The following is a 27,385-nucleotide window of genomic DNA, read 5'->3' on the forward strand; positions in this document are numbered from 1 at the left end:
AATTTTATTTTCTGTTATTTTAATTTAATTTTTTATCTACGTGACTTTACCGAAAGAACCAAGAATATTAATTCCTGCAGTCACCAAAGTTTTAAGTCAAAACATTCACACACGTTGACAAAGCCTCACCTTGTGTTGTTCTGGGCAGGTCGCTTCTGATAACAAGAGCGGTATAGCAGCTCAAGCGGGCTTGGCCTGCTAACAAAAGAACGAAAATAAAAACTGCGTGAATATTTACAATAAAACAAAGCTACAAAGTGGCGAGCCGGGTGAAGACAAATTAAACTTAAGCGAGATAATTAAAGTGAATGCAATCAGGCGAGGGCAGGAGGCAAGGCCCCGCGTGGCTAGGCCCCGCGTTGTAAAGTTCCAACCTGGACATCGATTCCAATGCTCGCTGCTACTCAACTGACATCCCTACGAGAGAGAGCGAGGCTCTACCTTGGTAAACAACAACAACCACCACCACAACAACCACCACAACAACCACCACCACCACAACCACGACCACCAACACGATAATAATTTCTCACCTCGGATTTCAGTGCAAGAGCGAAGCGATCGCTTCCTGTTACCTCGTGACGTCACGCGGCAGCAGCAAGTGACATGCCGTCACGTCCGGGGTACAAGACACTCCCCACCCACGAGCGGCTCCGTAACTGAATAAATTATGTTAATGAGCCCGGGCCATATGTCGAGGGATGGGGGCTTGGGTGCTGAACCCGTCGCAATCAACTCGCGACGGCTTTCACGAACTCATTATGTTAATGACCCGCCAGTCACTGGGCGTAGCTTTGCCCAAATAAGGATTGTACCGGAACAGATATCGGCAGTGACCAAGCAGAGGTGACGTCACGCTCAAGGGTGCGGTGGCCGAGGGTGGGAATACCTTGGTGACATGACGTCACTAGCGAGGCACACCTCCCCCTGGCGTTTCACACCGATGAGGTTATGCTGAGTAGTGACGTCACAGAGCGGGAATGGAGTTTAAGTTGATTTAGATTCATTTTACATTGCTCCATCTCTTGAACAGAGACCCCTTGCGTGCGTGAGCTCAGCAACTACAACATGGACATTTCTGTGTGTACACACTGTTTCTGTGTGTACACACTGTTTCTGTGTGTACACTGTGTATACACTGTGTGTGTACACTGTGTGTATACACACTGTGTATACACACTGTGTGTATACACTGTGTGTGTACACTGTGTGTGTGTACACTGTGTATACACTGTGTGTGTGTACACTATGTGTGTACACTGTGTGTACACTGTGTGCCTGTATCTCTGTGTGTGCCTGAGTCTCTGTGTGTGTGCCTGTGTGACACCTGATGATGATTGCTTGTGTTGCAGTCGAAATGTCGTGAGAATGTAATTGTTTTATATTTTTGTTATTTTATTGTTTCCCTTCTACGTGACTTTACCGAAAGAACAAGAATAAATATCAGCTCTATGTTTTCAAGTCAATACAGTTTGGGTAGTGAATAAATTATAGTCTAAATAAGCTACACATGACGAATTATAGGCAATTATAGTTATAATCAAAGACATTTTTAAACAATCACGTGGTCCCTGTAGTCGCCGTTTGAGACATGGGGTACTTGCGTGAATGCGTCCTTCGTGTGCAAATGTAGTGACTTTCCTGGCCTGAAGGCCGTCAATGTATTGGACCCTTATTGGTGCACAGCGTCTCAACAACAGCAGTGGGGTTTGCTTCAACCGATAGGTACGAACATCCAGACGTGAATCAGCAAGGAGCATTTCTAGTCCCAGTTAGACAAAATCTACGTCAACACGTAAGACAAAACTACAATTCGTGTTGTAGAGAATGTACCTCCTCCTATACGTGTAACTTTTAAGTGGTATGCCTTGTAACTGATGAATGATCCGAGCGTGCTCACTATTTCAAAGATGATGAGTTGCTCCAGAGGCAGACGCTTCGGGAAACACAAAAATACCCTTTGACCTGTATCACAAGAACAACGGGTCTCACCTGAGTTCTCTGTACAGGTTACTTTCAAACAAACACACACACACTTTGTCCTAACATCACTTAATCAATGTGTGACCCTCAGACAAAATATTACATGTATGCGCACAATAAGACAAGTATTCATTCTAACTTATTGACGGGCATATTAACATTGAATTACTGCAGCGAAATTGACTGCATCACGTTACATCGTATTAACAAGAAGTTATTTTACAAATACGCACCGTCTGCTTAACAGTGTATGTACAACGTACTATTGTTGCGTCATTCAAAACGAGTAGGCCGTTGCATGCTGGCGTCTGGGTCAAAATGTATCAAATTCTAAACATTACGCTACAAATAATAGATCACGGCACTTCGATGGCAACACAAGCAATCGTCATCAGGTGGGACAAGCACAGCAGCAAGAAGAAGAAACTGCTGGAGTAGACGCCTACTACTTCAGCAGTTTCTCTTGCTGTGGTTGTCCCACCTGATGACGATTGCTTGTGTTGTGATCTAAACGCCGTGACCTGTTATGTTTCTACCCACGTGGTGACTTTACCGAAAGAACTCAAGAGTGTGGAATCCTGCAGTCACGAAAGCTTCGAATCAAGATTGCCTACAAACTACACAACTGAGATGACGCATCAATCATCACCCCCTACTGACAGGCTCTTGTCCACATGCAGGCTGGTGCAGGGCCACCACCTTGTGCCACACAGGGGCAGCTGCTACTTGGGGATGCTCTTCGAGTGTTTCAGACGTGGTACGACACAAAACTCCGAGTTGCCGAGGCGATAAAGCAAGCACCATGTAAAAGCAATTATCATAACATAGTGAATGCTTGGGGGCTTGTCTCTCGCTCCTGGTTAGAGATCTACCCAACCCACAGGTCCACAAACACTGGCCACCCTTACTCTGCAGGTTGAACCTAGGAGCTGAGTGTTCAACATCACGTTCTTGTCATTAAAGGCCTATGACAAAGGTGCATCTATTGGAGCGACATCATCTCAAGCTTACACATCTACCGGGTCTCCAATTGACTTTGTATTGTCTCGGAGGAAGTCCACCCACACCTCCACTTCCACAAACTGCTGGGAGTTGCCTCGCTCTGCCTCACAGTCAGAATTCTCCTCCTGCTTTACGTTGCCTCCATCGATGTGAAGGTCCCATTTTGGAGTTTAATCTTCATCTTCACATTTCACCTTCACTTCTTCCCTCTTCACCATCGCTTCTTCGCTCTTCACCATCACTTCTTCCCTCTTCACCATCACTTCTTCACATTTCACCATCACCTCTTCACATTTCACCTCGATACCTTTAAAAGTGTCCAAGCTGGGATTTTCTTCCGGTTCGTGTTTCATGAGGGATGGGCTCATTGCGGCACTTTGACTTTCACAAGCTGATTTAAGACTCTGACTCCGCTCCTTGTGGATCTTCTGATGCTTTTGTGTTCTCTGGTGTACTTGAAGATTTGATGACTGTGAAAATGCCTTCCCACACGCACTGCACCTGAAGGGTTTCTCTCCCGTGTGTGTTCTCTGGTGTTTTTTAAGAGTTGATGAATCTGAAAATGTCTTCCCACACACACTGCACCTGAAGGGTTTCTCTCCCGTGTGTGTTCTCTGGTGTATTTTAAGAGTAAATGACTGTACAAATGCCTTCCCACATACAGTGCACTTGAAGGGTTTCTCTCCTGTGTGTGTTCTCTGGTGTGTTTTAAGAGCAGATGAATCTGAAAATGTCTTCCCACACACACTGCACTTGAAGGGTTTCTCTCCCGTGTGTGTTCTCTGGTGATTTTTAAGAGCAGATGACTGTGCAAATGCCTTCCCACACACAGTGCACTTGAAGGGTTTCTCTCCTGTGTGTGTTCTCTGGTGTTTTTTTAAGAGTAGATGAAACTGAAAATGCCTTTCCAAACACAGTACACTTGAAGGGTTTCTCTCCCGTGTGTGTTCTCTGGTGTCTTTGAAGATGAGATGAATCTGAAAATGCCTTTCCACACACACTGCACTTGAAGGGTTTGTCTCCTGTGTGTCTTCTCTGGTGTGTTTTAAGAGTAGATGAATCTGAAAATGTCTTCCCACACACACTGCACCTGAAGGGTTTCTCTCCCGTGTGTGTTCTCTGGTGTGTTTTAAGAGTAGATGAATCTGAAAATGTCTTCCCACACACACTGCACCTGAAGGGTTTGTCTCCCGTGTGTTCTCTGGTGTGTTTTAAGAGTAGATGAATCTGAAAATGTCTTCCCACACACACTGCACCTGAAGGGTTTCTCTCCCGTGTGTGTTCTCTGGTGTGTTTTAAGAGTAGATGAATCTGAAAATGTCTTCCCACACACACTGCACCTGAAGGGTTTCTCTCCTGTGTGTGTTCTCTGGTGTGTTTTAAGAGTAGATGAATCTGAAAATGTCTTCCCACACACAGTGCATTTAAAGGGTTTCTCTCCCGTGTGTGTTCTCTGGTGTCTTTGAAGATGAGATGAATCTGAAAATGCCTTCCCACACACACTGCACTTGAAGGGTTTCTCTCCCGCGTGTGTTCTCTGGTGTGTTTTAAGAGCAAATGAACCTGAAAATGTCTTCCCACACACAGTGCACTTGAAGGGTTTCTCTCCTGTGCGAGTTCTCTGGTGCTGTGTCAAATTTCCAGGCTGATCCATGCTGTATGCACGCTGGTCGCATTGTTGACTTGTCGTACAGAGCTGCTGTGCTGACTGCCTTTGCTCCATTAGACCAGTCTCAGCTGCAGACAAAAAATAAGAATATCCACACCATCTACACGTCAGTATCGAGCCATGGAGGAATGAATATATACAGTCACACGTGACTTACACGTCTATATTCATTCATGTATTCACGACTAGCTGTACTACCCGGCTTCGCCCGGGACTTGGATCCACCACGTCCGGCCGCCTTTGTCTCCCCAGTGGCGATGTTCACACCACAGCAGTTACTCGTTTGAGGCTGAGTCGACCTAGGGGAGGCCCAGGACCGGTTCAAACAATTATCACCGGTGGTGGCCGTGAGCGGGAATCGAACTCGGGTCGCCGGGTTCGTAGCGCAGCGTAGCGCTAACCGCTACACTACAATGCGTTTCGCTTCCACACACACACAGACACAAAGACACACATAGACACACACAGACACACACACAGACACACACACAGATACACACACACAGATACACACACAGACACACACACAGACACACACAGACACACAAACACACACACAGACACACACAGACAACGCTAACCGCTACACTACAGTGAGTTACGCTTCCACATGCGAGGGTCACGTGACAGATTTGACGTCACAGCTCACTTGCCGTGCAAAAAACTCTATACATTATTGAGCTCCCCTCTACCCCCCAAAAATAAACTAAAAGTGTATTTGTATAATGTTTGTATGGTGTACAGTCTGGAAAGTACCCACATGGCAAATTTCCAGCTTGTTGCATGTCGGGAAGTACGCTAAACATTTTGAACAGACAACACACACAATCACAACTTTGCCTTTTATATATATTTGGAGATGCAGTGAAAAACTTTCCCAAATTCATCACGCGGTTTCAGTTTTTTGATTTTCAGTTTGATTTATTTTGGTTATAGTCCCGTGAGCCATTCGGCTCTTGAATCGGGTGCAACCACAACAAGCAACAAAACAAAAACACGACCAAGAAAAACATCTTACAGTGACTATGTGTGACTGTGCAAACAGCACTGTCATGGCACGCAATGAGAGGGCAAATGTCATAAATATTCCTGTAAGCCCTCGCATCTTCAACATTAATGTTGCCATAGAAACGTTGTGGGGTTTTTTGCTTCATTGTAAAAAAATATATCTGTTATTTTTATTTAATTTTCTATCTATGTGACTTTACCGAAAGAACCAAGAATATTAATTCCTACAGTCACCAAAGTTTTAAGTCAAAACATTCACACACGTTGACAAAGCCTCACCTTGTGTTGTTGTGGGCAGGTCGCTTCTGATAACAAGAGCGGTATAGCAGCCCAAGCGGGCTTGGCCTGCTAACAAAAGAAAATAAAAACTGCGTGAATATTTACAATAAAACAAAGTTACAAAGTGGCGAGCCGGGTGAAGACAAATTAAACTTAAGCGAGATAATTAAAGTGAATGCAATCAGGCGAGGGCAGGAGGCAAGGCCCCGCGTGGCTAGGCCCCGCGTTGTAAAGTTCCAACCTGGACATCGATTCCCATGCTCGCTGCTACTCAACTGACATCCCTACGAGAGAGAGCGAGGCTCTACCTTGGTAAACAACAACAACCACCACCACAACGATGAGAATTTCTCACCTCGGATTTCAGTGCAAGCGCGCACACGGCAGCTTCCTGTTACCTCGCGACAGCAGGAAGTAGTTTGACGTCACTTCCCTCCCACGAGCGGCTCTCTAACTGAATAAATTATGTTAATGAGACCGGCCCATATGTCGAGGGATGGGGGCGTGGGCGCTGAACCCGTCGCTATAAACTCGCGACGGCTTTAACGAAAACATTATGTTAATGAGCCACCAGTCACTGGGCGTAGCTTTGCCCAAATAAGGATTGGCACTGGAACGATATCGGCAGTGACCCAAGCGGAGGTGACGTCACGCTCAAAAGCATTGTGGACGGGGGAGGGGTGAATACTGTGGTGACATGACGTCACTAGCGAGGTACACCTCCCCCTGGCGTTTCACGCCGATGAGGTAATGCAGAGTGGTGACGTCACAGAGTTGGAGTTTAAGTTGATTTAGATTAATTTTCCATTGCTCTCTCCCTTGGGTGTGTGAGCTCAGCAACAACGTGGACATTATTGTGTATACACTGTGTGTGTGTACACTGTGTGTGTGTACACTGTGTGTGTGTATACACTGTGTTTGTACACTGTGTGTGTACACTGTGTGTGTGTACACTATGTGTATACACTGTGTGTGTACACTGTGTGTGTACATTGTGTGTGTACATTGTGTGTACACTGTGTGTGTGTACATTGTGTGTGTACACTGTGTCTACACTGTGTGTATACACTGTGTGTACACTGTTTGCGTACACTGTGTGTGCACACTGTGTGTGTACACTGTGTGTGTGTACACTGTGTGTGTACACTGTTTGTATACACTGTGTGTACACTGTGTGTATACACTGTCACTGTGTGTCGCTGTGTGTGTCACTGTGTGTGTCACTGTGTCACTGTGTGTGTCACTGTGTGTCACTGTGCCTGGCACAAGCGTCGTGGTGACTTCACCGCCACTTAGTGGCGAATGGCGGTTGTTGTTGTGTCACTGTGTCACTGTGTGTATCACTGTGTGTGTGTGTACACTGTGTATCTACACTGTGTGTGTACACTGTGTCACTGTGTGTACACTGTGTGTGTCACTGTGTGTGTGTAGACTGTGTCACTGTGTATACACTGTGTGTGTGTACACTGTGTATACTGTGTGTGTGTACACTGTGTGTGTGTGTACACTGTGTGTGTACTGTGTGTGTGTACATTGTGTGTACACTGTGTGTGTGTACATTGTGTGTGTACACTGTGTCTACACTGTGTGTATACACTGTGTGTACACTGTTTGCGTACACTGTGTGTGCACACTGTGTGTGTACACTGTGTGTGTGTACACTGTGTGTGTACACTGTTTGTATACACTGTGTGTACACTGTGTGTATACACTGTCACTGTGTGTCGCTGTGTGTGTCACTGTGTGTGTCACTGTGTCACTGTGTGTGTCACTGTGTGTCACTGTGCCTGGCACAAGCGTCGTGGTGACTTCACCGCCACTTAGTGGCGAATGGCGGTTGTTGTTGTGTCACTGTGTCACTGTGTGTATCACTGTGTGTGTGTGTACACTGTGTATCTACACTGTGTGTGTACACTGTGTCACTGTGTGTACACTGTGTGTGTCACTGTGTGTGTGTAGACTGTGTCACTGTGTATACACTGTGTGTGTGTACACTGTGTATACTGTGTGTGTGTACACTGTGTGTGTGTGTACACTGTGTGTGTACTGTGTGTGTGTACACTATGTGTGTACCCTGTGTGTGTATACTGTGTGTGTGTACACTGTGTGTGTGTACTGTGTGTGTACACTGTGTGTATACTGTGTGTGTGTACACTGTGTGTGTATACTGTGTGTATACTGTGTGTGTGTACTGTGTGTGTACACTGTGTGTGTGTACTGTGTGTGTGTGTACACTGTGTGTACTGTGTGTGTGCACACTGCGTGTGTATACTGTGTGTGTACTGTGTGTGTACACTGTGTGTGTGTACTGTGTGTGTGTGTACACTGTGTGTGTGTACACTGTGTGTACTGTGTGTGTGCACACTGCGTGTGTATACTGTGTGTGTACTGTGTGTGTACACTGTGTGTGTGTACACTGTGTGTGTGTGTGTGTACACTGTGTGTATACTGTGTGTGTACTGTGTGTGTACACTGTGTGTGTGTACACTGTGTGTGTACACTGTGTGTACTGTGTGTGTGTGTACACTGTGTGTATACTGTGTGTGTACTGTGTGTGTGTACACTGTGTGTGTGTACACTGTGTGTGTGTACACTGTGTGTACTGTGTGTGTACACTGTGTGTGTACACTGTATGTGTGTACACTGTGTGTCTCCTTATTAATAGAGGTGAAAAATGAATAATTGAACACGATAATTGGACGAAATTTACAAAACATACAACTAAATAATAGTTTTTCTGATTATTTGCACCGCCAGGGAGGACATTTAAACAAATAAACACAAAGTGTGATGTAAATATCTTGAAGGTGGAACCACAAAATTCATCAACGTCACTAACGGCAGAGTTCATGAACCTTAACCACGTGACTCGGGCCGCGTCACCACGGTGACGAGGGGGTCGGGAATTCTGACCAATCCGTGACTCGGGTTTACGTCACCACGGTGACGAGAGGGTCGGGAATTCTGACCAATCGCGGCGCCCGTCGTGGGCGGATCCAACGGGGCCAACCCGGAAGTGCAGCGCGAAGAAATCTCGGCCTAGCGGCGGTGACCGCGCGCCTCACAGACAGCAGCAGCAGCCTCGTGGTCAAACATTCACCTGAGGTGACCTCCTCCTGCTGCTCCTGCTCCTGCTGCTCCTGCTCCTCCTGCTGCTCCTCCTGCTGCTCCTCCTCCTGCTCCAGCTGCTGCGTGTTGAGTCTACTGCTGCTACTGCGTGTTGTGTCTACTGCTATTGCGTGTTGTGTCTACTGCTGCGTGTTGTGTCTACTGCTGCTGCTACTGCTGCGTGTTGTGTCTACTGCTGCTGCGTGTTGTGTCTACTGCTGCTGCGTGTTGTGTCTACTGCTGCGTGTTGTGTCTACTGCTGCTACTGCTGCGTGTTGTCTACTGCTACTACTACTGCTGCTACTGCTGCGTGTTGTGTCTACTGCTGCTGCTGCGTGTTGTGTCTACTGCTGCTGCGTGTTGTGTCTACTGCTGCGTGTTGTGTCTACTGCTGCGTGTTGTGTCTACTGCTGCTACTGCTGCGTGTTGTGTCTACTGCTGCGTGTTGTGTCTACTGCTGCGTGTTGTGTCTACTGCTGCGTGTTGTGTCTACTGCTGCTACTGCTGCGTGTTGTGTCTACTGCTGCTGCTGCGTGTTGTGTCTACTGCTGATGCGTGTTGTGTCTACTGCTACGTGCTGTGTCTACTGCTGCGTGTTGTGTCTACTGCTGCGTGTTGTGTCTACTACTGCTGCGTGCTGTGTCTACTGCTGCGTGTTGTGTCTACTGCTGCGTGTTGTGTCTACTGCTGCGTGTTGTGTCTACTGCTACTGCTGCGTGTTGAGTCTACTGCTGCTACTGCTGCGTGTTGAGTCTACTGCTGCTGCTGCTACGTGTTGTGTCTACTGCTACGTGTTGTGTCTACTGCTGCTACGTGTTGTGTCTACTGCTGCGTGTTGTGTCTACTGCTGCTGCTGCGTGTTGTGTCTACTGCTGCGTGTTGTGTCTACTGCTGCGTGTTGAGCCTACTGCTATGTGTTGTGTCTACTGCTGCGTGTTGTGTCTACTGCTGCGTGTTGAGTCTACTGCCACGTGTTGTGTCTACTGCTGCTACATGTTGTGTCTACTGCTACGTGTTGTGTCTACTGCTGCGTGTTGTGTCTACTGCTGCGTGTTGTGTCTACTGCTGCGTGTTGTGTCTACTGCTACTGCGTGTTGTCTACTGCTGCGTTTTGTGTCTACTGCTACTGCGTGTTGAGTCTACTGCTGCGTGTTGTGTCTACTGCTATGTGTTGTGTCTACTGCTACGTGTTGTGTCTACTGCTGCGTGTTGTGTCTACTGCTACTGCGTGTTGTGTCTACTGCTGCGTGTTGTGTCTACTGCTGCGTGTTGTGTCTACTGCTACTGCGTGTTGTGTCTACTGCTACGTGTTGTGTCTACTGCTACTGCGTGTTGTGTCTACTGCTGCGTGTTGTGTCTACTGCTGCTGCTGCGTGTTGTGTCTACTGCTACGTGTTGTGTCTACTGCTGCGTGTTGTGTCTACTGCTACTGCGTGTTGTGTCTCCTGCTACGTGTTGTGTCTACTGCTGCGTGTTGTGTCTACTGCTGCGTGTTGAGTCTACTGCTGCGTGTTGTGTCTACTGCTGCTACATGTTGTGTCTACTGCTACGTGTTGTGTCTACTGCTGCGTGTTGTGTCTACTGCTGCGTGTTGTGTCTACTGCTGCGTGTTGTGTCTACTGCTACTGCGTGTTGTGTCTACTGCTACGTGTTGTGTCTACTGCTACTGCGTGTTGTGTCTACTGCTACTGCGTGTTGTGTCTACTGCTGCGTGTTGTGTCTACTGCTGCGTGTTGAGTCTACTGCTGCGTGTTGTGTCTACTGCTACGTGTTGTGTCTACTGCTGCGTGTTGTGTCTACTGCTATGTGTTGTGTCTACTGCTGCGTGTTGTGTCTACTGCTACTGCGTGTTGTGTCTACTGCTGCGTGTTGTGTCTACTGCTGCGTGTTGAGTCTACTGCTGCGTGTTGTGTCTACTGCTACGTGTTGTGTCTACTGCTACGTGTTGTGTCTACTGCTGCGTGTTGTGTCTACTGCTACTGCGTGTTGTGTCTACTGCTGCGTGTTGTGTCTACTGCTGCGTGTTGAGTCTACTGCTGCGTGTTGTGTCTACTGCTACTGCGTGTTGTGTCTACTGCTACGTGTTGTGTCTACTGCTACTGCGTGTTGTGTCTACTGCTACGTGTTGTGTCTACTGCTACTGCGTGTTGTGTCTACTGCTGCGTGTTGTGTCTACTGCTACGTGTTGTGTCTACTGCTGCGTGTTGTGTCTACTGCTGCTACATGTTGTGTCTACTGCTACGTGTTGTGTCTACTGCTGCGTGTTGTGTCTACTGCTACTGCGTGTTGTGTCTACTGCTGCGTGTTGTGTCTACTGCTGCGTGTTGTGTCTACTACTGCTGCGTGTTGTGTCTACTGCTACGTGTTGTGTCTACTGCTGCGTGTTGTGCCTACTGCTGCGTGTTGTGTCTACTGCTGCTGCGTGTTGTGTCTACTGCTACTGCTGCGTGTTGTGTCTACTGCTGCGTGTTGTGTCTACTGCTACTACTACTGCTGCTACTGCTGCGTGTTGTGTCTACTGCTGCTGCTACTGCTACGTGTTGTGTCTGCTGCTGCGTGTTGTGTCTACTGCTACTACTACTGCTGCTGCGTGTTGTGTCTACTGCTGCGTGTTGTGTCTACTGCTGCTACATGTTGTGTCTACTGCTACGTGTTGTGTCTACTGCTGCGTGTTGTGTCTACTGCTACTGCGTGTTGTGTCTACTGCTGCGTGTTGTGTCTACTGCTGCGTGTTGTGTCTACTACTGCTGCGTGTTGTGTCTACTGCTACGTGTTGTGTCTACTGCTGCGTGTTGTGCCTACTGCTGCGTGTTGTGTCTACTGCTGCTGCGTGTTGTGTCTACTGCTACTGCTGCGTGTTGTGTCTACTGCTGCGTGTTGTGTCTACTGCTACTACTACTGCTGCTACTGCTGCGTGTTGTGTCTACTGCTGCTGCTACTGCTACGTGTTGTGTCTGCTGCTGCGTGTTGTGTCTACTGCTACTACTACTGCTGCTGCGTGTTGTGTCTACTGCTGCGTGTTGTGTCTACTGCAGCTTGTTTTAAAGTGATACATTTTGACTCGTGTTTTTTTCTCAATGAGGACGTTGATCGTGCGACCATTGTTCTACCGTGCTTTAGGTTTGACCAAAAGGCGATTTCCCGGCTCATAATCCACCAAATGTTTTGCATTGGACACGTATTTAATTTGTTTAACTTGACCGTGCGTGAGCAAGGGGTCCTTGTCTGTCAACAACGCAGAGAGCGACACGCAAGTCAGCCCACAGACAGCGATAGGGGCCTTGCCACATAACGCCAGCATTTGTGCCGATGTGTAGAACGCAAGCTTCTTAGACGTATCCACAGCGGTTTCTTCTTCTTCAGGGAAACTCTGATAGGCAGGGTGGGGTGGGGTGGTTTGTTCTAAACATGTTTGGCCTTTTGTTTTATTTTATTTCGTTATATTTTTTGTTTGGTGAGCGTTCGTTTGTGCCGTACCACCCCAAATAACATCACCGCTAATTTCCCAGGCAGCCCTGCCCACCGAAGGTCACGTGGCTTAGCACGAAGGTCACGTGGCTTAGCACGAAGGTCACGTGGCTTAGCACGAAGGTCACGTGGCTCAGCACGAAGGTCACGTGGCTTAGCACGAAGGCCACGTGGCTTAGCACACGCGCGCGCATTTTAAAATAAAGTTCTGTTAAAATCCTGATGTACGATTTACCTCACGTGCAAGTTCCCCCTTTCCACGTTACAAAACCATTGTGATCCTTATTCTTAGCTCTTTCGGTAAAGTCACGTTGAAGGGAAACAATAAAATAATAAAATATATACAAAACAATAAAAATTATCACGATGTTTCGACCATAACACAAACGGTCGTCATCAGGTGTGAAAATTTTTATTGTTTTATATATTTTGTTATTTTATTGTTCCCCTTCAATGTGACTTTACCGAAATAGCTAAGAATATGAATTGCTGCAGTCACGAAAGCTTTAAATCACAATATTGTAATCCTGCTAAAGGTTTGTTTGACGTCTGTAGTGACGTCTACCGTCAGAACGTCAACTGTGATGTCCCAACTGGAAATTTATCGGTGCCGGTATGAGGCGATCAGACACCTCCCTGCCTGTACTCACAGCTTTACATTGTGCTTGTTTGAGAACAACGTTTTATTTTTCCTGGGCTCACCTCGGCACATCATCGGTGTATTTTAAACATTGCCGTCACATAATCATTGTGACAATCGTGTTTATTTTCCATTGATTTCACCGCGTTAAATAACTAAGCTCTCAATGCAAGTGGAACGTTATTTTTTTGTAATTTTTTAAATGTCCTCTGTGTTTTTTTGTGTATTTCAGAAACAATTGCTCATCTGGAAAAAAAAATAAACATTTAAAGGACCTCGTTGTCAGTGAACATTTTTTTTGTTCAAGTAATTTCTATTACCGCCAGTCACGTGGGGAAATATTGTTTTGCAAGTGCAACGAAAGAGCCAAAGTAATCATCACGACGTGTCGCACGGAACCGTAACTGCCCTTGTTCTCGTGCAATAGCGGTGCGATGTCACACGCGGCGCGGCGATGTCAAGGCAGCAAGGAAACGCGGACCTACAATATCAGTGTCGTCGGTCTTTCCGGGACCGAGAAGGAGAAGGGAAGCTGTGGAGTAGGCAAGTCGTGCCTCAGCAACAGGTTCTCAAGGCCAAGAGCAGACGACTATCACACGGAACACACTTCGATACTGAGCCAAGTTGATTTCGGCGGTCGGGTCGTGAATAACGACCACTACCTTTACTGGGGCGGGGCAACGCGCACCGCTGACGGGGGACGAGAGTACGCCTTCAACGTCGTCGAACAAACCGAATTTGTTGACGACGCCACTTTCCAGCCACACAGGAGCTCCGACTCCCGGCATTACGTCAAACGCGCGGCCGCCACCAGGCTTGCCTCGGCCGAAAAGCTCATGTACATTTGCACTGACCAACTGGGAGTCGAGCAAGATTTTGAGCAGTATCCAATGCCCGACGGTAAGCTGCACATTGATGGCTTCTTGGCGTGCTTCGATGTCAGCGTTTCCGCGCAGAGAACGCTGCGAGATCAGTTGAGGTTTCTGGAGGAGTTGGTGTCGCAACTTGTGAAATTAAAGAAGCCCATTTTGTTGGTTGCCACGAAGTGTGACGTGTTGGATGAGCAGCACCTGAAGGAACTTCGAGCGTTTGCCTCTGGGAAAAAAGTTCGCCTGCCGATAGTCGAGACGTCAGCAAGTGACAATGTGAATGTGTCGGCAGCATTTCTGACCCTTGCGCAGATGATTGACAAGCCGAAAGGAAAGCCAAAGTTGGTGCCATTTGAGAAGGCCGCCAAGCAAGTCAAGGAACACCACCAAAGTGCCATTAAGGATTATAATTCTCGGTTGACAAAAATTGTCACAGACTACTGCGTGACCTGGCAGGTGACCGGCAAGCAACTGGATGACTGCCCGGAGTATGTCCAGCTTGTGGACTTGCTGGGTGCTAACAGGGCTGAAAGTTACTTTCGAGAACACATCACGCGTTTGAAGGCTGCACATATCGAAGGAAAGGTGGCACAATGCATCAGCTCTCTGCCCGACGCTTTTGACTCATTGGTCCCTGACATCACGGACATTGAATCCCTCAGCTGGGACGAGGCTTTGCTGCTCTTGCGGAAGAAACCAGAGTTTGGATTGTGGTTTGTCGAGCTGTCCGATGGGGTTTGGACCGACAGCGGTCGCGTCAACACCGTCGCCGACGGGCGTGTCCCCGTTGCGTTTTTGCGAGAGTTCGGCCCTTCGCATTTCCAAGCCCACATGCGGAAATTGCAGGTGCTGAGGAAGAAGGAGGAAATGAAGGGAGCCCTTCGCGACACGTTGGAGAATTCTGGCGAGGTGTTGCCAGGGAGGCCGTGGGATGACGCACGGTCGTTCCTCATTGACGAGGAGGGCTCGCGGACGCCGTGCGGGCGAGGGCGCGTTTCAATCTACCGAGAGTGCCGAGGCAAGATGACGGATGAAGCGAAAGACGAATACCAGGAGCTGCTCCTCGAGCGCTCGGAAACGTTCGCCGGCGTGGACAGAAACGAAGCGTTTGACCGCGACGAGATAGCGGAGATTCACCAGGACCTGGAACGTGACGGTCGCCATGAGGCGCTCAAGTGGGCGCCTGCCTTGAGAGATGCGCTGATCCTGAAACACGTGTTCTCTGTTCGTCACCCAACCTGGGAGTCTTGCTTCAGCAAAGATAAGTGCACTGACCTGCAAATTCCGCTGCTTCTCTCAAGTGCTATTCCCAAATTGGTAAGCAAACGTTCGGAATCTTTAATCAATTTTGACAGTGCGGATGCATTTGATGTCATAATATTCGGTAGAGATGGCCTCGCAAGCAAACTTTGCAGCGAAATCAAACAACAATCGGCCGGAAATGAGTTCACGGTGAATGGGAAGGTTTATGAGTTGGAACTGAAAGCAATGGATGGAGATGTGACGGGCTTTGCAAACATCATGCAGAGTAACGTTTCTCAGCCCAGCGGATGTCTGTGTGCTTTCAACTCATTGAAATCGTTAAATTACATCGTGGACAGCCTAGGAAGAGTGAATTCTTGTGCGTCCTTCATAAAGAAGGATGGCCTCTCGAGCTGCATTCCTGTTGCTTTGATGCTGGCAAATCAGAAGGACGTTACAGACAGAAAGCTGCCTTTGCTACGGCAGCAAGCCCAGGAAGCGGCCGACAAGCTACAAGTCTCTTTTATCGATTGCCCTTCTGAGATGTCATCTCCAAAACAATTCCATGAAACACAGATCAAACGTGCCCTGAGTCAGATTGTGAATGCTTGCCAGAACACGACCCTTCTGCCCGACCCATTCAGCAGCCCAGAGTCTGGCGCGCCCGACGTGAACATCACCATGTGTCTGATGTGTGGAGACCCTTTCGACATTGGCACAGTCCTAACGCCCTTTCTGGAATTCTGCAGCAGTGGGCATCCTGCTGGCAACGACTGCATGAATCTAGAAATGTTTGTGGGAATGCAGAGCAGAAGGATCAAGGTTACCGTCATCTCTTACCACGCAGCAATGCTGAAGCGGGAAGAGCTCACCCATGGCTACGTTTTGGTGTATTCTGCCAAAAGAAAAGCTTCCTTTGCAATGCTTCGAGCATTCCTCTCCGACGTAACAGAGGCCATTCCGGTTCTGCTCGTGGCCATCACTGACAGCTCCGCAGAGTTTCTGGAAAATGCGCTGGCAAGAGAACTTTTCCCCGAGGGCAGCCGTATTGCGAATGAGATCGGAGCCGAGTCCATTGCCGCACCCGCACAGCCGCATTTTCACCGGCAGAAGGAATATCTGAAGACGTTTTTCACCAAAGTTTTGGAGACGAAGGCTGTGGTTGAAGACGACTACAAGAGTGGCCGCACTTTGGAATCGCGCAACGAAACGCCGCGGCAGGCGTCATTGCCGTCATTGACGTCGCCACCTGAGAGCGACGATGACGAGGGCCAGCCTCGGTACGGCACAACGAGCGATGAAGCTCAGCTTATTCCAAGCACCACGCCCCGTGTAAAATCCAAGGGGAATATGAATCCACTCTCGTGTGCCAACATAACGAGCCAAGACATCGAGAGGACACGCAAGAAGTTGCTCCCTCCTCCGAAACCCAAACCCGTTATGGAGAGGCCGCAGGTAAACAAATCGGAGCCCAAACTTCTCGAGAAGATAAACGGCAGCGTCCGCAAGGCACCCGTGAGACCTCAGGGCCCTCCGAAAGCTCCCGTGACGTCACCGGCGGACTCGGAGTCAACCGAGCTTCTGCCAGTGCAGGGTGGCGAGATGCGGTCGATGGCGAAGCCGTTCGGTCGTGCCAAACCGGCGGGGCCGAACGGAGACGGCGGCCCGCTTGAGCGGAGGCCGAGAGTCCGGCGGCAGGCGAGGAGAAACCGCCCGTGCGGGTTCAAGTCCAGGAGAAAGCAGGCGGACCCCGCAGACGCAATCCGGCGGCACGCCGTGCGCCCCTCCGATGCCGGTGACTCCGAGCCGCTTCTGTTGCCCTCGGAGCGCGACCGTCCGGGCCTTGACAACCCCGCCGCGCAGTTCCATGACGAAGTATCCGGCGGCGGCGGCGGCGGGACGAGAAGAGAGAAAGGTGCACAGGACGAGAGGGGAGGCGAGGCCAAAGTGAGTGGTGCGATATTTTTGTTGTTGCGTCCCTCGTGAGATTTTCTTTCTCCCGCCACACGCTGTACGTTTCAGGGCTCATGCCCATGACGTTGTATTTACTTGTGAAAAAAATGTTGCCTTGTCTAGTCACGGCAAACGCGAGGCAGTGTTGTGGTGGGCAGTTTCACAAATTGGACAACTTAAAAATGATTAAATTCATGCGGGGTGTCATTTTGAAGGCGATCAATATACATTTTTGTAAACGTGGTTTAATAATTAATTGATTGAATGATTTGCCGATTCAGTGAAAATGAACGCGCACCACGTGCTCGCCGCGCGACAGCCGCGAGGTCTAGCACGAGGAAGTAACATTATAAGGTGCCGTACCTCTTAACCTTCAACTATTTGGTCATCAGACCTCCCTTTAGAGAATGAATGGATGTGAGGCTACGAGGCAGGGGGAGACGTATTTTGCACTATTTTGCCAGTCGCAGGCGTTCGTCTCGCGGTAATGTTGCACGGTTCCATTCCCAGCACCGCTTCCCAGACTGCGTGCGCGAGGACTCGACCGGCGACACGTGCGCGTGCGTGCGCACCCTCTCCCATTCCGCCAACCTGCAGTACTGCGAGTTCGCCGACACGGAGGTGATGAAACGCACCACCACCCCCCACCCACCCCCATCCCAACGGAGGCAGGCATTGGCACATATGCAAGACTGAGATCCCCCTTATAGCCACAATAGACGTTTGGGGCAAGCGGTGCTCGCGACCGCCTAATGAAGGCCGGCATGGCACGTGGGTGGGTGGGCCAGCGACACGCCCGGGCCTCCTTCAATGTCACCCCAAGTGGTGATGTTAACACATTGTAGCGGGCACTTCTTTGAGGCTGAGTCGACTTCAAGACCTCGTCGGATATCCGCCAAGGTTTTTTGCTCCCGAGTGGGAATTGAACTCGGGTCGCCGGGTTCGTGGCAGAGTGCAATAACCCGCTGCGCCAGCAGCTACCCCACATAGGCGCGTACACACTGCGCAAGAGGCGTAACAAGGCAACCTCACGCTTTGTCTAAGGGCAGTGTGATCTGTCTGGTGTTGGCAAATGGAGAAAGCCACAGATCCTGGCGCAGTGATCTTTTGGGTATCGCTGCGGTTTTTCGCTCTTGACTCGCAATGAGAAGGTTGTACATTTATTTAGAACATCGTCCCTTCCAGGCCTGATGACATTAAAACTACGTTATTAAATTATTCCACCTCCATTGTTTACCGAGACAGAGAGCTGCTCAGTGCTGGTTCGAATGGGGGAATTTACGACAACTATTTTTAACAGTGCAATTAACATAACATGTTTTTAAGAGTAATTTTTTTTTATTGTAGATCGCCAACTGAATACATTAAAATATTGTATTAAAGAAATTCTGCTCCGAGTTTCTAGTGCACCACATGGAAAGCGATGTGCCATTTGGAGGCGGTACAGCAAGTAGGTTAACAAGTTTAGCGATTAAGGATTCTCCCCTTGTGTGTCGGGGCTTTCTCCGGGCATTGCGGTTTCCTTTCAAGTGAAAAAAAAAATCATCTCAATTGGCCCAATGTTGAATTTTGATTTAAAGCTTTCGTGACTGCAGTAATTCATATTCTTAGCTCTTTTGGTAAAGTCACGTTGAAGGGAAACAATAAACATCTTGATCTGCACTGGTTCCATCAATAATAACAATAAAATATTGTTTTATATATATTTTATTATTTTATTGTTTCCCTTCGACGTGACTTTACCGAAAGAGCTAACAATATGGCCCAATGTTGTAAGCGGAACCTACTTTAATAAACAACAACGCGATGCTTGCGTCTGAGGCAGTTGACGTGGAAGTTGAATGGTGTGTGTGTGGTATTTGACGATGGCGTGGAACGCCACATGGGCACGGCTGGGATATTGCCACCGACTTCCCAAGCACAGAGACGTACATGAAGAAGAAAGAGGCTTTCGTGGGCGAATGATTTTGAGCTCGCCGCTTAATGCAACGCAGCAATCCCCAAGCACAGCGGCACGGCAGATTCCCCCCACTCCTATTCTCCTGACGACGATTTGCTTGCTCGCGTTGCGATCGAAATGTCGCGATATATTTTTTTACACCGTTGGAAACCTCATTTGCCAGTTACAAAATATGATAATTGTTTTATTTACCCATTTATCTGGCAACAAAACTGACACCTTTTTTTACAAGGAGTCGTGTTTACATTGACCACAATACCTGCGGTCGGAACGCAAACACAAAACAACAACTCTGATAATATATATGGCACTGTCCTTGAAATTGATTGGTCCACACCCGAGACAGCTTTCTTTAGAGCCTCGTCTCACATGGTGTTGGACCAGAAGATGCCAAAAGGCGCACAACTCAAAGGCAATGCACCATCAGAGTATGAGAGCTCGGGGTAAGCATTTACACAACATTGGAAACCTCATTTTCCAGTAACAAAATATGATAATTGTTTTTTTTACCCTTTGTTGTATATATAGGCGTTATGAAAATTGATGAAAATAATGAAAATAAATGAAATTTGAGATTTGCATAATTTATCCAAAATTATGTTAATCAGTGTAATTATGCGCATAAATTATGCTGATTCGAGAGATAATCGTATTAATTTATGCGAGTGGGCGTGGTTATGATAATGCAGGTCGTTATGGATTATCAGGTCGAGCCTCGGTGACGAGGATTGTGTTATGAATTGGAATAACACAATTAATCGTATGCAGTGACGCAGGCATTGTGAGCGTGAATGAGAGAGAGTCGATTCGACTCTGCTCTTTAATTCCGTATTATCGATAAGGATACGATTACTCTCGATTGAACATTATGAATTATGTGTGTTATGGATTATGTGTGGTGATAGTGTGCTTATGATAGGTCCCCAGGATTCAGATCTCATACACAGAACAATATTATGCAGAATTTCAGGAAGAATCACACACAAACCTTCTGCTTTGATCAATTTTATTTTCTAGCTAACTTAAATTTTTGGATAATATGAAAACTCAATCTCGGGATGTTGGAATTTCAACACAGCGTTAACATGATACCATCACGATTGCGTTGTTTCACCTCGATAGCGGCACCTGTGGTTAATTCCCGACGCGTAACGCAATCGATCGGTTGTTGAGAGAGAGATTAAAAACAAGCGAACTATTCTATCAAAACCTTAACCTTATAATATGCAAACTCGTATTCTTGAATGATTACACAACACGGCACTCGGTCTTTGATTCGTATCCAATCCTTAACACATTCTGATATGCGAAATTATTATGCTTGAAATCGTCAGCACAGTACCACGGCGATGTTCGTTCATTGAGTGAGGAGGGAGTGTGGGGGAGGGGCATACGAACGACTGCCAGTTTCTGTCCACCGCTGGCTGGAAGAGTCAGCACGACGCTCGCCGTCGTCACGCCGATGGGTGTTGAGTGCGGGGCCGCTTCCCTCTCAGCCCTGGTGACGCGAAGTTGCGCGCTGTAGCACGCTGGTGGCACGGTGTTGGCACGCGCTGGTGCTGGTGCTGGTGGCACGCTGGTGGCGCGCTGTTGGCACGCGCTGGTGCTGGTGCTGATGGCACGCTGGTGGCGCGCGCTCCCTCTCCTTGAAGATGCGCGAACGCGCCCGTGCTGGTTCGCTGATAGCAGTTTCTCTCCACTGCTGGCTGAGCTGCTGCACGCTCTTGCTTGGCGTTGCTGGCCGCGCTCTTTCTCCTTGAAGATGCGCGAACGCGCCCGTGCTGATTCGCTGATAGCAGTTTCCTCTACTGCTGGATGAGCTGCGCCGGTGCGCGCTCTTTCCGCTGCTGTAGTATCTGACACTGCGCTCGCGGGCGACAGGTCAAGTTTTTCTTCTGCTGAGTGAGTTGAGTCGCACGTGCTCTCTCTGTTGAAGTGCGCGAACGTGCCCGTGCTGGTTCGCTGACAGCAGGTTTCCTCCACTGCTGTATGACTAACTTTTGTTGATACATCGCGACTCATGCGATCCTCGCTACTCAGCGAGGCTTGGAGCCAGCCGCTCCATGCGACTGCTCGTCCTGTGGACGTCTTGACTCGCTGATCTGTCTTGACTCTTGACTTAACTTCACTGACTTTTGAAAATGCGGCTGACCGTTATATTCAAAAGACAATTCTCTCTGCGCAGTGGAAAAGGGGGGGGGGGGTCGGGGTCTGTGTGTGTGAGTTCGTGTGTGTGTACAGATGGCTCCTGCGATAACGATCTGTCTGTCCTGGTGTGAAATTCCTCTCTCGCGCTCTTCGGGAAAGACAAAGGTGGTCGGGAGTACCTATCTCTTTATACTTTGGACTTTATATTTCTCAAATACAATTTGGTCCCATGTTCGCCAAGACTCGTGTTTGTAACTACGTCCTCCCGACACCCCTCTCGGGTTACCGAGGTTCGCATTGATATGATGGAGTTATTAGAAAGAAAAATAATTTTCATCCTGAGTTTAAGAGGTCCGTTTCCAGATTGTTGGAATCCATATCCCTTGGTTCTGTAAGGTTCTATAATGGAATATCGTTTAAGGCTAACACATTATTAATGTTATATTGCAATTTTCTTTAAAACTTTGTTTGCCTGGTTGCCGTGTGTGGGGTGGGGTGTGTCTCCTCATCAAACCCGGCTGGCTTTTCCAGATGGCCCCTTGTGATAAGGTGTAATTCCTGCTTCTCCGTGCTGTGAGAGAGACAAAGGTGGTCGGGGTTGCTTGGGATATTGTTTAAACTCTTTCGTAAGTTTGCCCGTTCGCCTCATTCCTTCTCGATAACCTTTGATGTGACTCGGTATTTTGTCTCCAAGCTTTGTTTTAACAGTAAAAGTATTCAAGGGGAAAATCATTTGATAGCGAATTAATTATTGGATAATAATTCACTGATGTATCTGGTGGCCTGGTCTTGATTGGAGTGAGCGCGAGGACCGCTAACTTTAGCATATTCTTGTTATTGCATTTTAAATTTGAACCGTTGTTTTAATGACAAAGGAAAAAAATATATATGGTTTAACCCGTGGGCGTCCTCGTTTCTGGCTTGCAGAGGGCTTCCCTCTGCGTGACCTCCCTTAGGGCACATCAAACTCTTGTTCATCTGGAGATCTTCGCAGATAGCTGCTAACATACTCGCCTCGAGAGTTTTATTATTCCTTTATTTTTTAATGGTCTGTTTATGATCGACATCTGGTTTTTCGTGTGCCTGGCTTACAGGTTTTATTGATTATTTTTGTTTGTTTGTTAAAAAAATATATATATCGCAAATATTATTGTTAATATCAATTTTGGAAAAGGCTCATATACAACACCTTTTATCTTGCGTTCCGACCGTAGGTATTGTGGTCAATGTAAACATGATTCCTCGTAAAAAAAGGTGTCAGTTTTGTTGCCAGATAAAAGGGTAAAAAACCAATTATCATATTTTTTTTGTTCATTTAATTTATGTTATCATTTTATCGTTCTACCAGCGTCAACTTTACCGAAAGACCCGAAGAATATTTGTCTGCACCTCCTCGCTGCCCGCCCCCCCCCCCCCTCCCCACAGGAGTTTGTCCGAGCCTACGACACGACCGGCGACCCGGATCGGCTGACCGACGTCGCCGGGGGCGTCGACCCCCCCGGCGCTCGTGAACCAGCGGCTCGTCGCGCTCCGGCCGGCGTGCCGCGGCCCCGATGGCCGCACGCCCGGGGAGCTCGACCCGGGGTGAGAGTTTCGATTTGAAGCTTTCGTGACTGCGAGGATTCATCTTCTTTGGTTCTTTCGGTAAAGTCACCACCACGTAGAATGAGAATAAAATTATAAATTGATAAAATAAAATAACACAATAAAAATTCTCACGACGTTTCGGCCACAACACAAGCGGCCTTCATCAGGTGAAGGGACGAGACTGTCTGGAGGACAGCGCTGGAGCGAACACAGCCACGCTCAGATCGCGACCTTTAAGCTCTTAGAGTCGCGGCATCTCTTCAGAAAGGTGAGAGACTCGATTAGTTGAGCCTCCTTATCCCGGAATCTGTTGAATGATCTTAAGGTTGTGTGGAATCCCTCCCCGTAGAGGCGGTTAAATTTCGATTTAAAGCTTTCGTGACTGCATGGATTCATCTTCTTTGGTTCTTTCGGTAAAATAATACATTGATAAAATAAAATAACACAATAAAAATTCTCACGACGTTTCGGCCATAACACAAGCGGCCTTCATCACCGGGGTGAGAGGTCGCGGCGACGAGCGGAGGTGACCCCCTCCCACCGAGCTTTGAGCCGTTCTCGGTTGGGTTGACGGAACCAGCGCGGGTCAAGATGAAGCTGTTGGGATAAATAAAGTGGCATCTTGTTGACTTCAAAGCAAGAGGGGCTCTTGGCCAGGATGACGTAGGATGATAGCATTCGCACAAGACTTGATTGATGGAATGGCACCCAAAGGAGAAAACGCTCCCCTTTAGCAGTGACCGTGGAGCCAGATGGAGATGATCTCATGCGCAGGAGCGCAGTTCTGGCATTGCAGGATTATGAAGGATCGGTTAGCCGTGGGAGGGGAGACCATTTAGAACACGGCCGATCGCGACGTATTCGCGTTTTTTCAAATGCAGCTGGTCTTAAATTAATTCAGAGATCGTCACCCCGGCAGAAAGTCAAAAATCTATCTTAAAACAAGGCCACCAAAAGTATCGCGAGCCTCGCGGCTCTCACAGCGTCTTCTTTGGTTCTTTTGGTAAAGTCACCTCGTAGAATGAGAATAAAATAATAAATTAATAAAATAAAATAACACAATAAAATTCTCACGACGTTTCGGCCACAACACAAGTGGCCTTCTTCATGTGAAAGGAACGGACCTGTCGGGACGACAGAGCCTCAACTTCAGCACCATGGATAGCTACGAGCCCCGTTCAGACGGACGAGTTCATAGCTCGTTGCTATCCGTGGTGCTAAAGTTGAGGCTTTGTCAGGTCTGTTCCCTTCACCTGAAGAAGGCCACTTGTGTTGTGGCTGAAACGTCGCGAGAATGTTATTGTTTTATTTTATTATTTTATTATCATTCTACATGGTGACTTTACCGAAAGAACCAAAGAAGATGAATCCTTGCAGTCACGAAAGCTTTAAATCGAAATTCTCACAGCGATTGGTGGGTTTTATCGTTCTCCTCGTTGCAGCTTCGAGTTCGGCCCGGCGGCCGTTTCTCCAGGGAAACCTTTCGCCCGGAGGGCGCCGCCGCCGACGCCGCCGCCGCCGCCTCCACGCCTCCTCTGACACGGGCGGTCCACTCGGCGTTGCCCTCGGTGATACCCCCCCGGTCCACGCCGAACTGGGGGAATGCACAGGTGTGAATGCCGATTGTTTTGTTGTTGTCGTTGTTGTAGTTGGTGTGTGCCGCGTCTGTGCCAGTTGTTTTGTTAATTTTCGACTTAAAGCTTTCGTGACTGCAAGGATTCATCTTCTTTGGTTATTTCGGTAAAGTCACCACGTAGAATGAGAATAAAATAATAAATTGATAAAATAAAATAACAATAAAATTCTCACGACGTTTTGGCCACGACACAAGCGGCCTTCATCAGGTGAAGGGACGAGACTGTCTGGAGGACAGCGCTGGAGCGAACACAGCCAAGCTCAGACCGCGACCTTTAAGCTGTGTGAGAAGAAACAGAGCGCCTTGACAAAGGAATTAGCATTGAATTTAGGATTGAAATAGCTGAGTGATTAGCTTGTGACTGGTCACAGAAATGGCTATGTTAAAGTCAAAGCATACACATCCAATGCTAATTCCTTTGTCAAGGCGCTCTGTTTCTTCTCACACAGCTTAAAGGTCGCGGTCTGAGCTTGGCTGTGTTCGCTCCAGCGCTGTCCTCCAGACAGTCTCGTCCCTTCACCTGATGAAGGCCGCTCGTGTTGTGGCCGAAACGTCGTGAGAATTTTATTTTATTTTATCAATTTATTATTTTAATCTCATTCTACGTGGTGACTTTACCGAAAGAACCAAATAAGTTGTTTTGTTAATGTCATTCACGTGTTCACTTTTAACTGCGCCCCCACGTGCCGAGTGCCGCGCACGGTTTCCCACGTCTCACTCGCCTCAGCCAAGTCGCCGGCCGTAAGTCAATTTGGAAGCTTTGTGATGTATCGTTGTGGTTCAACCAAATTGGTCCACAGCTGCAGCAGATTGCATTGCGGCTGGCACGTCTACACAGCTCATCGGGCTCGCGCTGAGCAATGTCTCGTCACGCTCCAAGTGCCATTGGACGCTCTCTGTTACAACATTCTCCTGCGGAGGGAGGGAGCTAGTAGGAACGTGTTGGGTTGCTCGGTCAATGGCCAGGGTCAACAACGGCGGCACCACCACGTGGTGTGTTCAGCACCACGTGGTGTATTCAGCACCACGTGGTGTATTCAGCACAATATGCACGACTGTGAGGGCAGGCACAAGCCAGGGTGAGTAGGTGAAACGTTGAGTTTATAAGGGCACCACGGGGTGACCAGCCCCTCCCCACCCAGCCCCTCCCCACCCTCCCCTCCCCACCCTCCCCTCCCCACCCATCCCCTACCCACCCAGCCCCTCCCCACCCAGCCCCTCCCCACCCAGCCCCTCCCCACCCTCCCCTCCCCACCCAGCCCCACCCCTCCCATTTGTGGATGCACGACGGACTGACACAACAATAATCCCCTGTGGGCTGGTGGTGTAATAACCAGGTTCCTACACAGTATTATTTATGCAGCACTAGAAGACACTTATGTCAAACAAGAAGCATTAGTCCTGATATAACGTGTTAATTTACCGATGATTTCTCTAACCTGTGGATGTTAAAAAATCCTCTTGTGTTGCACACAGTGGCTACATTTTTGAGTCCCGATTCATTCTTCGCAGTGAATCGATCCGTTTTCGAAATGTAGAGGACCGCGATTTGATTCGAAAATAAAGTTTTCGTCTTCTTTCATTTACCTTACTCGTTTGTGTCGTTGCTTTTTCTGCCTCCAATTTACAGTTTTTGTTCACTCGATCAGCCTCAGTGTGACGTGAGCGTGTCGTTGGCGTGCATGAAATAGTTGGTTCTGATACTCGTGTCGCCTTGCATCGGTGAGCGTCTGCAGCTTGCTGCTCTCCTATCTCGGCCCTCTGCTCTCGTGCCCGTGTCCATCACCTGCCACTCATCCACCCTGCACACGTTTTGCCCCCGCGAACTGCAACACCCTCTGGCATCCAGAGTTGGCACTGCATTGGCAACATCCTCTGTGACTTGGCAGCCTGGAGGTAGGACCAATAAGACCATTGGAGCCTCCTTTGCCAGGAGCAAAAATATGATAATTGGTTTTTTTACCCTTTTATCTGGCAACAAAACTGACACCTTTTTGACAAGGAGTCGTGTTTACATTGACCACAATACCTGCGGTCGGAACGCAAACACAAAACAACAACTCTGATAATGTATGTGGCACTGTCCTTGAAATTGATTGGTCCACACCCGAGACAGCTTTCCTTAGAGCCCAGTCTCACATTGGTGTTGGACCTGATGACGTCAAAAGGCACACAACTCAAGGACAATGCACCACCATCAGAGTATGAGAGCTCGGGGTGAAGCATTTACACAACATTGGAAACCTCATTTGCCAGGAGCAAAATATGATCATTGTTTTTTTACCCTTTTATCTGGCAACAAAACTGACACCTTTTTGACAAGGAGTCGTGTTTGTATTGTTATCGAGAACCAATGGACTTGAGCTCCCCCCACTCGCACTCCATGTGGACAGATTGATATGACCCCCAGCTGACTTAAATTTTACAGGGGAAAAGTACGTATTATTATAGTCTATGACAATAAAAGATACATTTGACTCGTAAATAATATCCGCAGTACATAAAATATAAAATGTACTAAGGGGTTTATTCTGAGCTCTTTCGGTAAAGTCACGTTGAAGGGAAACAATAAAATATATATAAAACAATAAAAATTCTTCATGATAAAGGTTTTTGGGTTAGGTCGACCTAACCCAAAAACCTTTGTTATGAATAATATTGGTCGCGAAAGCCTACGTGTTAAATAAAAATTATCACGACGTTTCGACCATAACACAAACGGTCATCATCAGGTGTGAGAATTTTTATTGTTTTATATATATTTTATTATTTTATTGTTTCCCTTCAACGTAACTTTACCGAAAGAGCTCAGAATATACCCCTTAGTACATTT

General features: G+C 48.0%; 2 protein-coding genes across 2 annotated transcripts; one reads left to right on the forward strand and one right to left on the reverse strand.

Moving 5' to 3' along the window:
* Positions 1 to 2,091: 2,091 nt before the first annotated feature.
* Positions 2,092 to 4,708, reverse strand: LOC142913307 (uncharacterized). The gene is made up of 2 exons (XM_076060840.1): positions 4,691 to 4,708; positions 2,092 to 4,184 (listed from the first exon to the last, which is right to left on the reverse strand). The coding sequence occupies exons 1-2, from the start codon at positions 4,706 to 4,708 to the stop codon at positions 3,156 to 3,158; spliced, it is 1,047 nt and encodes a 348-aa protein (XP_075916955.1). The 3' UTR covers positions 2,092 to 3,155.
* A 4,248-nt stretch (positions 4,709 to 8,956) lies between these two features.
* LOC142913272 (rho GTPase-activating protein 5-like) lies at positions 8,957 to 24,785 on the forward strand. Its single transcript, XM_076060810.1, has 5 exons — positions 8,957 to 9,046; positions 13,390 to 17,215; positions 17,732 to 17,842; positions 22,755 to 22,913; positions 24,359 to 24,785. Exons 2-5 carry the CDS (start codon positions 13,592 to 13,594, stop codon positions 24,530 to 24,532), a joined length of 4,068 nt encoding a protein of 1,355 aa, XP_075916925.1. The 5' UTR covers positions 8,957 to 9,046; positions 13,390 to 13,591; the 3' UTR covers positions 24,533 to 24,785.
* Positions 24,786 to 27,385: the final 2,600 nt, after the last annotated feature.

The sequence above is a fragment of the Petromyzon marinus genome, unplaced genomic scaffold, assembly GCF_048934315.1.
Source record: "Petromyzon marinus isolate PM22_M1 ecotype Great Lakes invasive population unplaced genomic scaffold, UKy_Petmar_22M1.pri1.0 PM_G_Scaffold_24, whole genome shotgun sequence".
Lineage (NCBI taxonomy): Eukaryota > Metazoa > Chordata > Hyperoartia > Petromyzontiformes > Petromyzontidae > Petromyzon > Petromyzon marinus.